Raw genomic sequence first — 11,903 nt, forward strand, 5'->3', positions numbered from 1 at the left:
TACATTGATGGTGCTTGGCTGCCGCTCTTATCAAGGGTGACCTACATTTGAATCATGTAACATCGGCTGGCAAATGTAGCGCTAGGAATCTTGATCAAGATGTAGAGAAGAAGTCTTGTCCATTGGTGTAGGGTGGTGTGCTTTCCCACCGTGCCACATGGAAGGCAGTGTTCTTACCCACTACGCCAAACCAACCACTGTTATCTGTCAACATGCTGGAAACCATCCTGACAGGCATTGAGAGCTGTAATAGAGCTAAAATATGGATTTGAGGCGCCGGACTGTCATGTTTGTATGTTTGTATTTATGTTGTTTAACTGAATCTACTGAATCTTTAATGTAGCAAATCTTTTCAGCCAAAGTATGAAACCAGAGAGTGCATGATGTTGATGATGCATGATGAATTGTCTTGAGTTCAATGTTTATTGCATTTCTATTTTACTGGTGTTTTGATAAATGAAGTGAGAGGCATCAGAAGTGGGATATCAGAGATATACCCACTGCTTTGGAAGGTGATCAATTCTTCTAACTAATGGCCCAAACTCAGTAGACTCTGATAATGTTTAGTGTGTATAAAATATTTCTTAGTTCAGTGCTCTGAGTGGTCCTGTGGACTAAGGCACTGACACTATGACCCAAAGATCGCTTTAGATTTGTATCCCTGGACATGCTGCCTGCCATCAGCAGCCAGAGTCTGAGAGAGCGCAATTGGCCCTTCTCTCTCCCCACATCACTTTAGTGTGATGCTGGCCAGCACAGGTGTCTGCTAGTCGATGCATTAGAGCTGAGTACCTGGTGCTTTCCTCTGAGCGACCAGTGATGTTGCAGGGGCGGGTTGCGCATGAGGTAGAGGAGATATTTGGTAGTCCTTACCCTCCCAGTGTCAGGAGCATTACATGTGTTGGGAAAGAGTACTGATGAGTGGGTTGGGTAATTGGCTATCACCTTTGGGAAGGAAAAGTGGGAAAAAAAATGTAGAAAAAAATCTGCAATTTAATAAATCAATAATAAATCAATATTGTTCCATTTGAGTTGAATTTAGTTCACATCAACAACGACACACGAATCTGCAGAAGACTACTAAACTAAACTAAAAGACTAAGGTCTTTTTTTAAGCAATGCAGTTTTTGTAAGGAAGATGTGTATGTGGACAATTTAAATGAAGTTAATGTAAAGGTTCCTCACACTCACATTTTTTAACAAAAATTATTCTTCATGGATTAAAAAAAATGCAAAATGCAAAAACCTTGTATTCATTTTTGTTAACATCTTTTTTGACAGAATTAGAATTGTTTTGGAATAAAAGTGTTTTTTCTTTTTCCTTTAAAGTTACCATTTTGGGTATACAAGGTTTTTGCGTAACAACAACCATTTATCCAATAGAATCGCTCAAAGAACTATTTGATGTTAATTTTTAAAAGTTAATTTTTGTAGTCCTTGTAGCCTGTAGGCTTTTATATCAATGATAGCGCAGCTGTTCAGTCACAGATTGTTCAAAAGGTGTTTTCTTTCAGGCAGTAAAAGAAATGGACTTTACTCCAGTGGTAATTCAACATAAGTGTTCCTTTCTCTGTCATTTGGACAGGACCCTAATGTGCGCTAACTATTGCGTGTCACAGAGTTCAAGGAGGCTCGAGATTTAATGCCACTGCCTACAGACATGCACTTGAACTCAGAGGGGGTTCCGCACCAACTGAACAACCTACTATTACTTTAAAATGAATAAGAGGCCAGAAAGATTAACACTAAAAAGAAACACACTGGCTCACTCAGAAAACACAGAACCATTACCAGCATTACCACAGGACACACAGAACCTTTAAATTACTCAGAACGCCTGCTGTCTTTTCTGGGAAAGGGAAGGAAATTAGGTAGAAGGAGCAGTTAAAAAATACAAGCTGTAAATAAAACTGTCTAAATAGTACCAGCATGTACATGTAGAAATGCTCATATTGTCCTGTACAACAATTCAATTCACACCTCTACAAGCAATTTGGAAGTCATCTGGGCCTAAGCCGTAATCTTAAGGTCTATGGATAAGTTACACCTAGAATGTTTGATCAGGTTGAGCTTTCTTAGAACTATTATCAGGCAGAGTAAACGCAGGCCTAGAAAAAACAGCAGAAACTGACAATCTTTCCTCTGTCTGAACAAAATGATCAATGAGGGACTGAGTAACATTACTTTAACAGTATACCAGTAGCCAGTGAAGCTGCTAAATGTATTCCATGCCTTCTGAACTGCAACTATACCATAATAAAGCAAAGGAAATACAACAATTCTGCAGCTACTCAAATAATGCTAGCACTAGGAGGCCTTTCCGCTTAGCCACTTGGAGACCCCAAGGTACTCAAATTGGACCAAATGGCTTTTAGACCTAATAGCATTCAATCTGTCTATAAAAGTGCTTTTACTTTCAGTTGAAGTGGACCATTTACACACTCTGCTGTCTTTGCACATGACCTGCAGTGCTGGATCTTTATATTAACCCTTTGCTCATGGAATTTTATTGGTTAATGGCACATTGTACCTACTGGTTACTAAAAAAAGGTAAATACAGTATATACATATTCAAAACTAGATTACTTAAACATTTAAATATCATGAAAAAGGTAATTAATTATCAGAAGTTAATTTATAATTAAACTTTAAATTCATTACATGTAAAGTGATACATTTTTAACTTTTGATCATCATGTATTAATACATTACTAATCAAGCAGCATAAAAGTAAAAAAGGCTTGAAATGTCACTTTAGTGTAATGGATATAAAATATGACTGAATGAAATAGGAATGAAATTATAATTATAAATGAATACAAATTTTTGAGGATATTCAATATATCCTATATATATTATAGTACTACATTCCTTCACAAAAAACTCAAACACAAGCATGTAAAATCTTTTATTGATGTACTTACTTATGAGGCCTCTTTGGACGGAATTAAATTTATATGGGGTCCCGCAGTAATTTTATCGCTATCCAGGTGCGAGTTTTATCACTGGATAGACGTGTGAATTTTTTTTATTACAGACATCCTCCTAATAAACCAATCCAATCCCAGTAGGACTATAGACCAAACCTACACGATCCAAGCACAAACACACTTCTGTATTGGTGCTTGTCAATACTGTCCAGAATCCTTGAATACTCCACATATAATGTGTGTAGACACACTAAGATTACACTTTATTCTTGATCTGAGGATGAACTGGTGTACAAATGAAGACAAAACCAAAACAAAATATCGAGGGTTTACAGTAGCAGCATATGTCAATATTTCCCAAAGAAGTACAAATGAGACAGTATTAGGTTACATCTTTATTAAACCCAGTTAATCTCACAAACTCTCATAGAAAACTCAGTCAAATACTAAACAGTTTATTAATTTTACAGTTGTGGTTCAGATTTACATTGTGCTAGTGACCACATTAGACACACAAACATACGTCACCTTTAATACAATGACTGTCCAGCACTTCCACACATTGGACTAACATTATCCATGATTTGCAGAATTACATAAAGAGCAGCACTGATGTTCATATAATTTATCCAACAAAAACATCCTGTTAACTTATTTTAACCCTTTTGATGAGTTTCTCTCAGCCAATGTTACCTGGCTTGAAAATAAAGCCACCTTACTGCTCACCTTACAGTAGAACAGATTTGAGACTCATGTTAGTCATAAAAGGCTGCAAAGCTGCAACCATGCTCACAGTTCAGCCATCTACTTGAGTGAGACAGCTTGTAGGACCAGCAATAAAAGAAACTGCCTCTACTGACAGTTCATAAGCATGTCTAGGGTCTAAACAGGGGGCAACAGGGTCAGCGTCAATCACAGTCTGCAGATTTCCCTGCTCTAACAAGAGCTCCAAAACCAACCTGGCAATTAACCAGTGACTTGAATCAGGTGTGTTTGAGCAGAAAAAGAGCTGTGCAGGAATCCGGCCCCCAGGACCGGATCTGCCCACCCCTGGTTTCTATCAACCATTTGATTTAACACCCTTGATTCAGTCTTGTAAATGTTGCAACATGTATTATTCTATAATGAGAATGAAATGGACAATATTCATGGTTAAATATTCAATGTTAGTGGAATGAGTGTTGGTTTTCTGGTACACAGTGAAGTTCCCTGATAAGAGCAGCAGACTTCCATCTAGTGGAAACAGGGGCAGTACACGCACTGATGTGTTTTTAGGTACACAAACACTAAAAAGCTATTCCCCTCCTTTTAACCAAGACTTGTGGCAGGAACGTTTAGAATTTGTGGTATAATACTGGATCCCACTGTAGAGTCCATAGCTTTACATCCAATAACAATTTCAGGCTCTTGCGAGACGGTATATGCAGCGATTGCACAAACGACACTTTAACCAGCATGTGGCTAATGGCAGCTTACTTCGTCCTTAGTTTAAGTGCTTCATTTCACATTTACACTCATCAGAACTGATATACTGATTTAGAGCACAAGCACCCTTCACTCGATTGCTTTGAAAGCAAACCACCCATCTGTTTGGATCAGGAAGCCAAAGTGCATTTAGATTATACGATAAGTGAATCAGCTGGCAAATCTCTACAACTCTCCACTTCTATGTGGCAGCATGGGTTACAGGTCTTGCTGTCCAAAGACTCTCAAAATGTGTTCGGATATGTGAATGTGTAGTGTGCATCAGCCCTTCCAGTCCCAGGGAATACACAGATCGCCATCCTGCATGACTGAGTAGAAGTGCGAGACGCGGAGGTGCAGGCCCTGCATATGAGGAAACCTTTCTTCCATCAGGCGTCTGCAGCATGGGATCATCTGACTGCTGGACACACTGGGCTCTTTGGACAGACTGCGCAGAGACAGGCCCTGAACACAGCTGGACATCACGTCTTCCTCCTCAGCCTCTAACCTGCAGGTGTACACTCAGAATGAGCTAAGCTGAGAAGTTAGTACTTTTGCATGACACCCAATGTCAGAGCCTGAAATACACTCATTAGCCATAATATTAATACCAGCTCCTTATTTCGACACTACTGCCCATTATATCGAAGCACTGTAGTTCTATAATTACAGACTGGTGGTGGGTCATTCTCAGTACTGCAGTGACACCGACATGGTGGTGGTGCATTAGTAGTGTGTGTTGTGCCGGTACTAGTGGATCCGACACAGCAGTGCTGCTGGAGTGTTTCAACACTGTATCCATTCACTGTCCACTCTATTAGACAACCCTACCTAGTTGGTCCACATTGTAGAGATTTCAGTTGGTCATCCTCTAGTCCTTCATCAGTACTCACAGGACATTGCCCACAGGATGCTGTTGGCTGGATATTTCTGGTTTGTGGTATTTTCAGTCCAGCAGTGATGCCGAGGGGTTAAAAAAAACTCCAGCAGCACTGCTGTGTCTGATCCATTCGTACCAGTGCAACACACACTAACACCCCACCACGGCAGTGCTAAAAATGACCCACCACCCAAATTATACCTGCTCTGTGGTGGTCCTGTGAGGACCAGATCATTAAAGAACAGGGTGAAAGGAGGCTAGTATGCAGAGAAACAGATGGACTATAGTCTGTAACAATAGTTGCTATACGGTAAGTGGCCCTGATAAAATGCACAGTCAGTGTTAATGTTAACTGATTAGTGTAACATTTTTGGATTCACGGTCATTGTAGCAACAACCTAAATTAGTAGATACAGTCATTAGAAATGACAATTTTTTCAGATTTCCAGATCTTTCTTGCTTAAGTCCAACACATTGCAATCCCAACCTTGCTGTGACCTTGCAAAATTCTGTCTAAAACTGACAACCACCAACAAACTTCCCTAAAGACAGCACCTAGTTTTTCGGCTGTAGCAGAAGTGACCTTCAGATCTTCACCGATAATGAAAATATGAATGTCCCAATTATCAGCTCCCCAAAAGTATGTTAATGTTGGGCTGATGTTTAAGGTTCTACCCAAGCAAACCTTGCAAACAATGCATACAGTATCTGGTCCTAAAAGAATCAAAACATTTTAGACACAGTTCTACACAATTCTAATGCAACGTAGACAAGCCTGGGAGAAAACAAGTACCACAAGTGAATTGCTGTTTCTAAATAAATATTCTGATAAATGATGAAAAGCATTTGCTTGTAAGAGTACACTAGCCACAGTGACACTCACTGGTCCTTGCGCTGGATGCGTCTGCGGGCCTCCTGGGCGTGGCTTTGCAGAAAGTTCTGCAAGTGGGCAGGATCACACAATGTAGGGATGATGAAGTGGCCCATCTCATGGAGCCTGGGAGTGGAACGGTCGCTATGGCAATCACAGAACACAGTACAGCAACTGACTCAACAACGCAGTGCACAGAAGGGTTTATTAGGTCTACTGTTGAACACAGAGGACTCTGGTTTCAAGCAGAAAAGACACTTAGAGTATGTAAAAATAACGCATGGTAATGTTCACTAATTCCCCGAAAGAACACACTAGGAGGAAACCATTAATTGCTTTGACACTACGAAATAAGTGTATTCATATTCAAAACATATTCCTATGTCAGACAGCAAGATAGCATAAAGCACCCACGCCTAAGCATATATACAAAGCATATATAGTTGACCCAAACACTTTTTAGTTTAATTTCCTGTATAATAAATGGTGCAATAAGATAAATACATAGGCGGTACACATTCAAAAAACTAGCCTTACTTCTCCAAGGTCATGGTGAGGCCCTGAAGACTGTGGGGATGCAGGGCAAAACGGTGGGGCAGCAGTTTTATGTGGAAGTTGTTGAGGGTTCTGTAATGCTCTTCCAAAGGCAGAACTGGACCCACCCGCTCCACATGAATCACCTGGATCCCCCCTAACAGGAAACTGATCCTTTCTTTTAGCCACACGGTCTGCTGGAACAGACTGCAGTAGCTGGGTAACCTCTGAAAAAGCTGAAGCAACACACAGATCCAGACTGCAAACCTCATTGACAAGGAGGAGTAATGGTTATTAATAAGTATGTGGTCAATGAAATAAAAATGATTGTGTTACTTTTGTCCACTGATGATGCACGTCCATTGTTCCCAGCATCACATGGCCGGAGGCATTCATCCCTGATTGGTCAGTGAAAACAACTGTGTGTCCTGTGCGGATTGAAAATGTCCAGTAAACATTATCCATATATGTAGTTTGACCCATTCATTTGAATGTTTAAAAAAAAAGAGAGAGAGTGCATTTTCAATCAAATGTTTGGAATCAGAGTTTTCAATAGCATTAACCTGTTTGAGGACGAACTAAGCCAGAGATTACTAAAACAATTGTGAAATCTGTAAGTGTTATAATACATTTAATTTCCAGAATATCCATATTTAAAGTGAGTTAATAATAGGAACCTTGAAATAAGTAAAGGCACATTATTATTTAATATTTAATACATTATCTTATTATTATATTATTTAGGAAATTATATAAACACAATATGTAAAAATGAAATTCTTCATTACTGTATATATTTACATAAAGCGATTTAATTTTCGAATTGTAGCATCTAATCATCTACAATGCTTTTGTGGCCACACAAGTACCTCTTAGATTGAGCAGGGCTTCTGGGCTCTGTAATGCCAACCGACTGAGACTCTGTAGCTGACAGCACCTATGTGCAACTCCCCACTTGCGCTGCCACCTACAGGATGGAGGACAACATGCAAACAAATTTAATTCTGTCTGATAATCCTGAAAGACAGGGCAGTCCCAAGAACTTAAAGCTAGAATTAACATTAAGGAGTACATCAACTGTCATCTATCATGGAGTGTGAAGTGAAACTGAACCAAACTTCCAACCTACTTGCAAGTGTCCAAACGCTCAAGGTGAAATATACTGATTTAACTGCCTCAAATGTTCAAATCAGAACACAAAGCACTTAACCATAAGCAAGAAATGGCCGTAAATGCTTCACAAAATTCAGAGACTGTCCAGCTGACCTGATATCAGTAAGGCCCAGTTTCTCTATAAGCTCCCTTTTCAGTCTTTTCAGCTCGGCCCGCCGGGGTACACTCGCATTCTGCTTCTGTGTGGCCTCTGGTTCGTTGTTCTGCAACCACAAACTGAAATAACAGAGCAGCACATTGTTGAGCCATTTCACATAAAAATATGTTGGTTACCATCAGTCCCTAATCAGTACTTAGCAGCATATGAAGGTCTGTTGGTACATTTGTATGCAAAAGTTTGGGCACCTGGATCCTGAAGCTGAATCCAATTTCCGAGGTCTATAAAATCCTTGACATTTAAAACACTGTACTAACAGCCTGAAATCATGGACTCAGGCAACAGACTGTAGATCTGAAAATGGACATAAGCAATGCCCAAATGACAGGGGAAGGTCTTGTCACACAAGAAGAGGAATGGCATGTCGTGCAAATAATGCCATGCCAATTGTAAAGCATGTTTTTCTTTCTTTCACGTTTTGGGGTTGTGTTGCGCCAGTTGCGTTGGCAATATTGCAAGGCAGGAGAGAAAAACAGCAAATCCTAAATGTCAAACCATCTGTTAGGATATAGGATATAGGATAATGATCCAAAACATACCACAACATTAACCATTGACTACCTTAACACATACAAACTGAAGTTTTTGCGATGATCATAACAGTTCCCTACCTGAACACTATAGATAACTAGCAGACAGACCGTAAACAAGCTGTACCCGAAACTACAGCAACTGAAATTTTGTAGGTCAATTTTGTAAATACTACTTACTACTTTGCAACTACAAAAAAGGCTACATCTATAATTTGGCTGCAGTCTACAATGCTTCAATACATTTTTGACTAGATTACTAGACTAGACTAGATTACCTGAGTGTAGTCTCCATTTTCTTGGCCTGCTCTAGCTCCTGCTCTGGGTCTCTGTACCCTGTGAAGCTGTAGTACGTCTTGTCCCATTTTATGGGACGGTAGAAAGGAATTCCACCTTGCTGGGATGAGTTTTGGCTCTCTGCTTTGGCTTTAAGCAGTTCCTGCATGTGCTCCACAGACAAACTACAGGACTTCAAAACTTCCACCACTGTGCTCAGGGCATCTTTAGACTGTAGAGTGAAAGTCACTGATCGGAAACCTGGGAAACAGAGGAAAAACAGACACTCTGATATTTCACATGGTAAATAACTGGCCCTATTAAATAGATAGATAGACAGACACTTCATTGATCCCGAAGGAAATGTAGTATCCAGCAGCATAACACAGTGGTACACTATAGGAACAAGTACAGACAGGACACTGATACAGATGCAAATGGAAAGGCTGCCACTTGCTGCGGCGCCAGAAGTCATGTCAATCTCACCTTAAATATTCCACCTCCATTTGTGTGAGCATTTTAAAACCGAGGCACATTGGAACGCTTCTCAAAAGGTTTAGCATTGAAGGGTTGGATCACCTTTGTAAATGTGACAGAACACCGAAAACAGTATCTGTTTGATAGTCACATTTAAATTGTTACACAAGGTAGCAGAAGACTATGCAGACAAATTGTCTTTTCAGCTTCCAAATCAGAACCCTTCCCAAAGTCACAGCCTGTACTGATCAGACAAAGGTCTCCGATTAGGAAAACATTAAACTTACCAGGGGGCAACAGGTCACTCTCACTGTCTGTTTTCTCCTTTGTGTCCCGCACATAAAAAGTGAATTCTGTAGGTTTAAGTGACCTGGCGCCTGGCTTTTGAAGATTCTCTAAGTAGCCATTTAACCTTTTGAGAGAGTTTTCATTCACTTCCTGCAAAACAGAGCACAAAAACAGAGCGTGGGAAACGGCGAGAGATGTAAATACACATTACCACAACTAAATATGTATTAGCAGCACGAACACGCTCCACTCCTGAGACTGCAGGTACTGAATAACAACAGCGACACTAGCCATTGAGCTCTTACCCTTTCTCTCGGATGCTGACCAAAGAAGTCAGGGTGCACCGCAAAGTAAAAGGGTCGTAGTGCATTCACAGCATCTGCCCCGGATAGAGCTCTCTTTTGAGCTATATGAGCAGCACAGCATCTTCCACCAAGCCTGAGTGTGGTGAACAAGAGACAAACAAGTTACAAGGGCCATAAAACAACATCACAATGTTTAAATCATACATACAGTGCAGGTGAGTGCAGCTATCTTTGAATTATAGTATGAGAAGATAAGCCTTTATGAATGGCTCTGAATGTACAGCATATATGTATTTCTGTCCTGGCACCGAAGTGATGGAATTAACTTCTCCTGGGTGTCTGAACAGCGGATTTGTTTCAGTGACCTCTTCCGAGAATACTTGGGCATGTAGTGTAGTGTAGTGTCGAGTATTATGGTCTTCATGTTGACTCTTTTGTTTAGTAGCATGTAGGCTTAAGAGGTATCTTTGAATCCTAGTCTATACAAACTAGCCAAGAGTATTTTCTGAGTAAACAGCGAAGCCCTTTGGTAGGTCGCTCTGGGTAAGAGCATCTGTTAAATGCCTTAAATGTAAATGTAGTAGGAAATTATTTATTGTGTTATTCTCTTATGAATGAACCAACCTCATCCGTAGGAAGGCGGATACTGACATCACGTAGTGCTTCTCAGACAGCAGTGGTGAAGGTCTGAAAGCATTCCTGAAAAGTAATGCCACATAATAAATCACAATTCAGTAATCATAATAAATCATAATCATAATTTTTAATAATGCAAACTGTAGTTGTATCATTTAGGTATGGAACTATCACATTAATCAAGTTATCAAGAGTTTCCTCTCTCCTTGCCAGGTGCTCTACTAGCTAAGCTAGGTCACTGTCACAGGTTATGCCCCCCAGCTAGTCAGTCAGTTAGCTCGCTGCTAACTACGTTATGCAACAAAGCACATCAACTTATTTGTTAGCTTGTAAAGTTAGCAAGCTAGCAAGACGCCACCATTAAACCGTGGTTCCCTTTAAACGACACACATACCTAACGGCTTCCTATGAGGCTACTCTGACTAATTTGGTGACACACGGTCGCTACATTTGCTCACTATCTCACGCTATGTTGCGCAAGGCGACGACTAACTTAGGTCATACTAGCCAGCTAGCTAACTGGCTAACTAGCAGCATAGCGTGGCTTATAAACCACGCCGATGACACAAGAAGTTTCCCCCAGACCGAATAGAGTGCAACACTACAAATATTTACCCCTTCAGCAGGGAATTGTCACATGTCACTCGTGATGATTAAGGGATGAATCCGCTTGGCAGATCCAGTTCATTCAAGATGCCATTCATGTTAATACCCACCGAACGGCTACAGAAACTCAGAGGCTCCCCTTCATTGTTTTGGTGGCGATGTTGACATCTAGTGGTGTAAACAAGAGAGTAACCCAGACCCAGTTCAGACATTGCTGTTCTGATTCAGTCTTGACCTTTCTAAATCCCTCAGGGTCTTCAGGACAGTCTGTATATTAGAGGCAGGGACGGCTGGGACGGCTGGGACTCTAGCTACGGAAGTATGGCTGGCTGGTTAGGCTGGTTAGGCATTCCCAGATTCCCTGTTTGTATCATAAGGAGCTTGTCCTCTCTTTGCTGTAACAGCAACAGCATCTGTAAAACTTTATACTAAATGCTGGAACTGTAAGAATTTGATAAGCCAGGTAAGCTACAAGAACGTTACCGAGGTCTGGTACTGATGCTGGATATTCAGGGGTCCATCACTCCTGGTGCTCCACAGTCCAGCGCTGCAGACGCTGTGCATTGCAGAGAGTGCCACCCTATTGGCAGTGTTGTCTTATGGAGTTTGTAATCTGTGTCTTATTAGAATTAACTAATAAGAAGGGTTGTCTCTGTACTTCTGTGTGTGTATATATATATATATATATATAATACATATAAATACCTGTATATATGAATAATTCATATGATATAAGGTAAATTGGCCTAATGTTGGACTTTTTTGCATTGGGGTGC

At 40.5% G+C, this 11,903-nt stretch overlaps 1 protein-coding gene across 4 annotated transcripts; it reads right to left on the reverse strand.

The window, feature by feature from the left end:
- Positions 1 to 3,312: 3,312 nt before the first annotated feature.
- On the reverse strand, positions 3,313 to 11,435 carry tcaim (T cell activation inhibitor, mitochondrial). 4 transcript variants are annotated; one of them, XM_072679623.1, is made up of 11 exons: positions 11,238 to 11,435; positions 10,510 to 10,584; positions 9,886 to 10,018; positions 9,580 to 9,730; positions 8,818 to 9,076; positions 7,946 to 8,068; positions 7,549 to 7,646; positions 7,016 to 7,107; positions 6,683 to 6,915; positions 6,158 to 6,289; positions 3,313 to 4,902 (listed from the first exon to the last, which is right to left on the reverse strand). In XM_072679623.1, exons 2-11 carry the CDS (start codon positions 10,536 to 10,538, stop codon positions 4,677 to 4,679), a joined length of 1,476 nt encoding a protein of 491 aa, XP_072535724.1. In that variant the 5' UTR covers positions 10,539 to 10,584; positions 11,238 to 11,435; the 3' UTR covers positions 3,313 to 4,676. The 4 variants fall into 4 exon arrangements, with proteins under 4 accessions (XP_072535724.1, XP_072535723.1, XP_072535726.1 ...); XM_072679622.1 differs by having other exon boundaries at positions 11,137 to 11,435; XM_072679624.1 differs by having other exon boundaries at positions 4,810 to 6,289; positions 11,137 to 11,435.
- Positions 11,436 to 11,903: the final 468 nt, after the last annotated feature.

This window comes from Salminus brasiliensis, chromosome 5 (assembly GCF_030463535.1).
Source record: "Salminus brasiliensis chromosome 5, fSalBra1.hap2, whole genome shotgun sequence".
In the NCBI taxonomy this organism is placed as follows: Eukaryota; Metazoa; Chordata; class Actinopteri; order Characiformes; family Bryconidae; genus Salminus; species Salminus brasiliensis.

What these genes read in the sequence shown, in the direction of transcription:
- tcaim (XM_072679623.1), bottom strand. Translation starts at nt 10,538, where the DNA reads ATGTCAGTATCCGCCTTCCTACGGATGAG. An exon ending in TCCGCCTTCCTACGGATGAG is followed by an intron (nt 10,019 to 10,509) that starts GTTGGTTCATTC and finishes CACCACACTCAG; the next exon opens with GCTTGGTGGAAGATGCTGTG. An exon ending in CGCATCCAGCGCAAGGACCA is followed by an intron (nt 4,903 to 6,157) that starts GTGAGTGTCACT and finishes GTACACCTGCAG; the next exon opens with GTTAGAGGCTGAGGAGGAAG.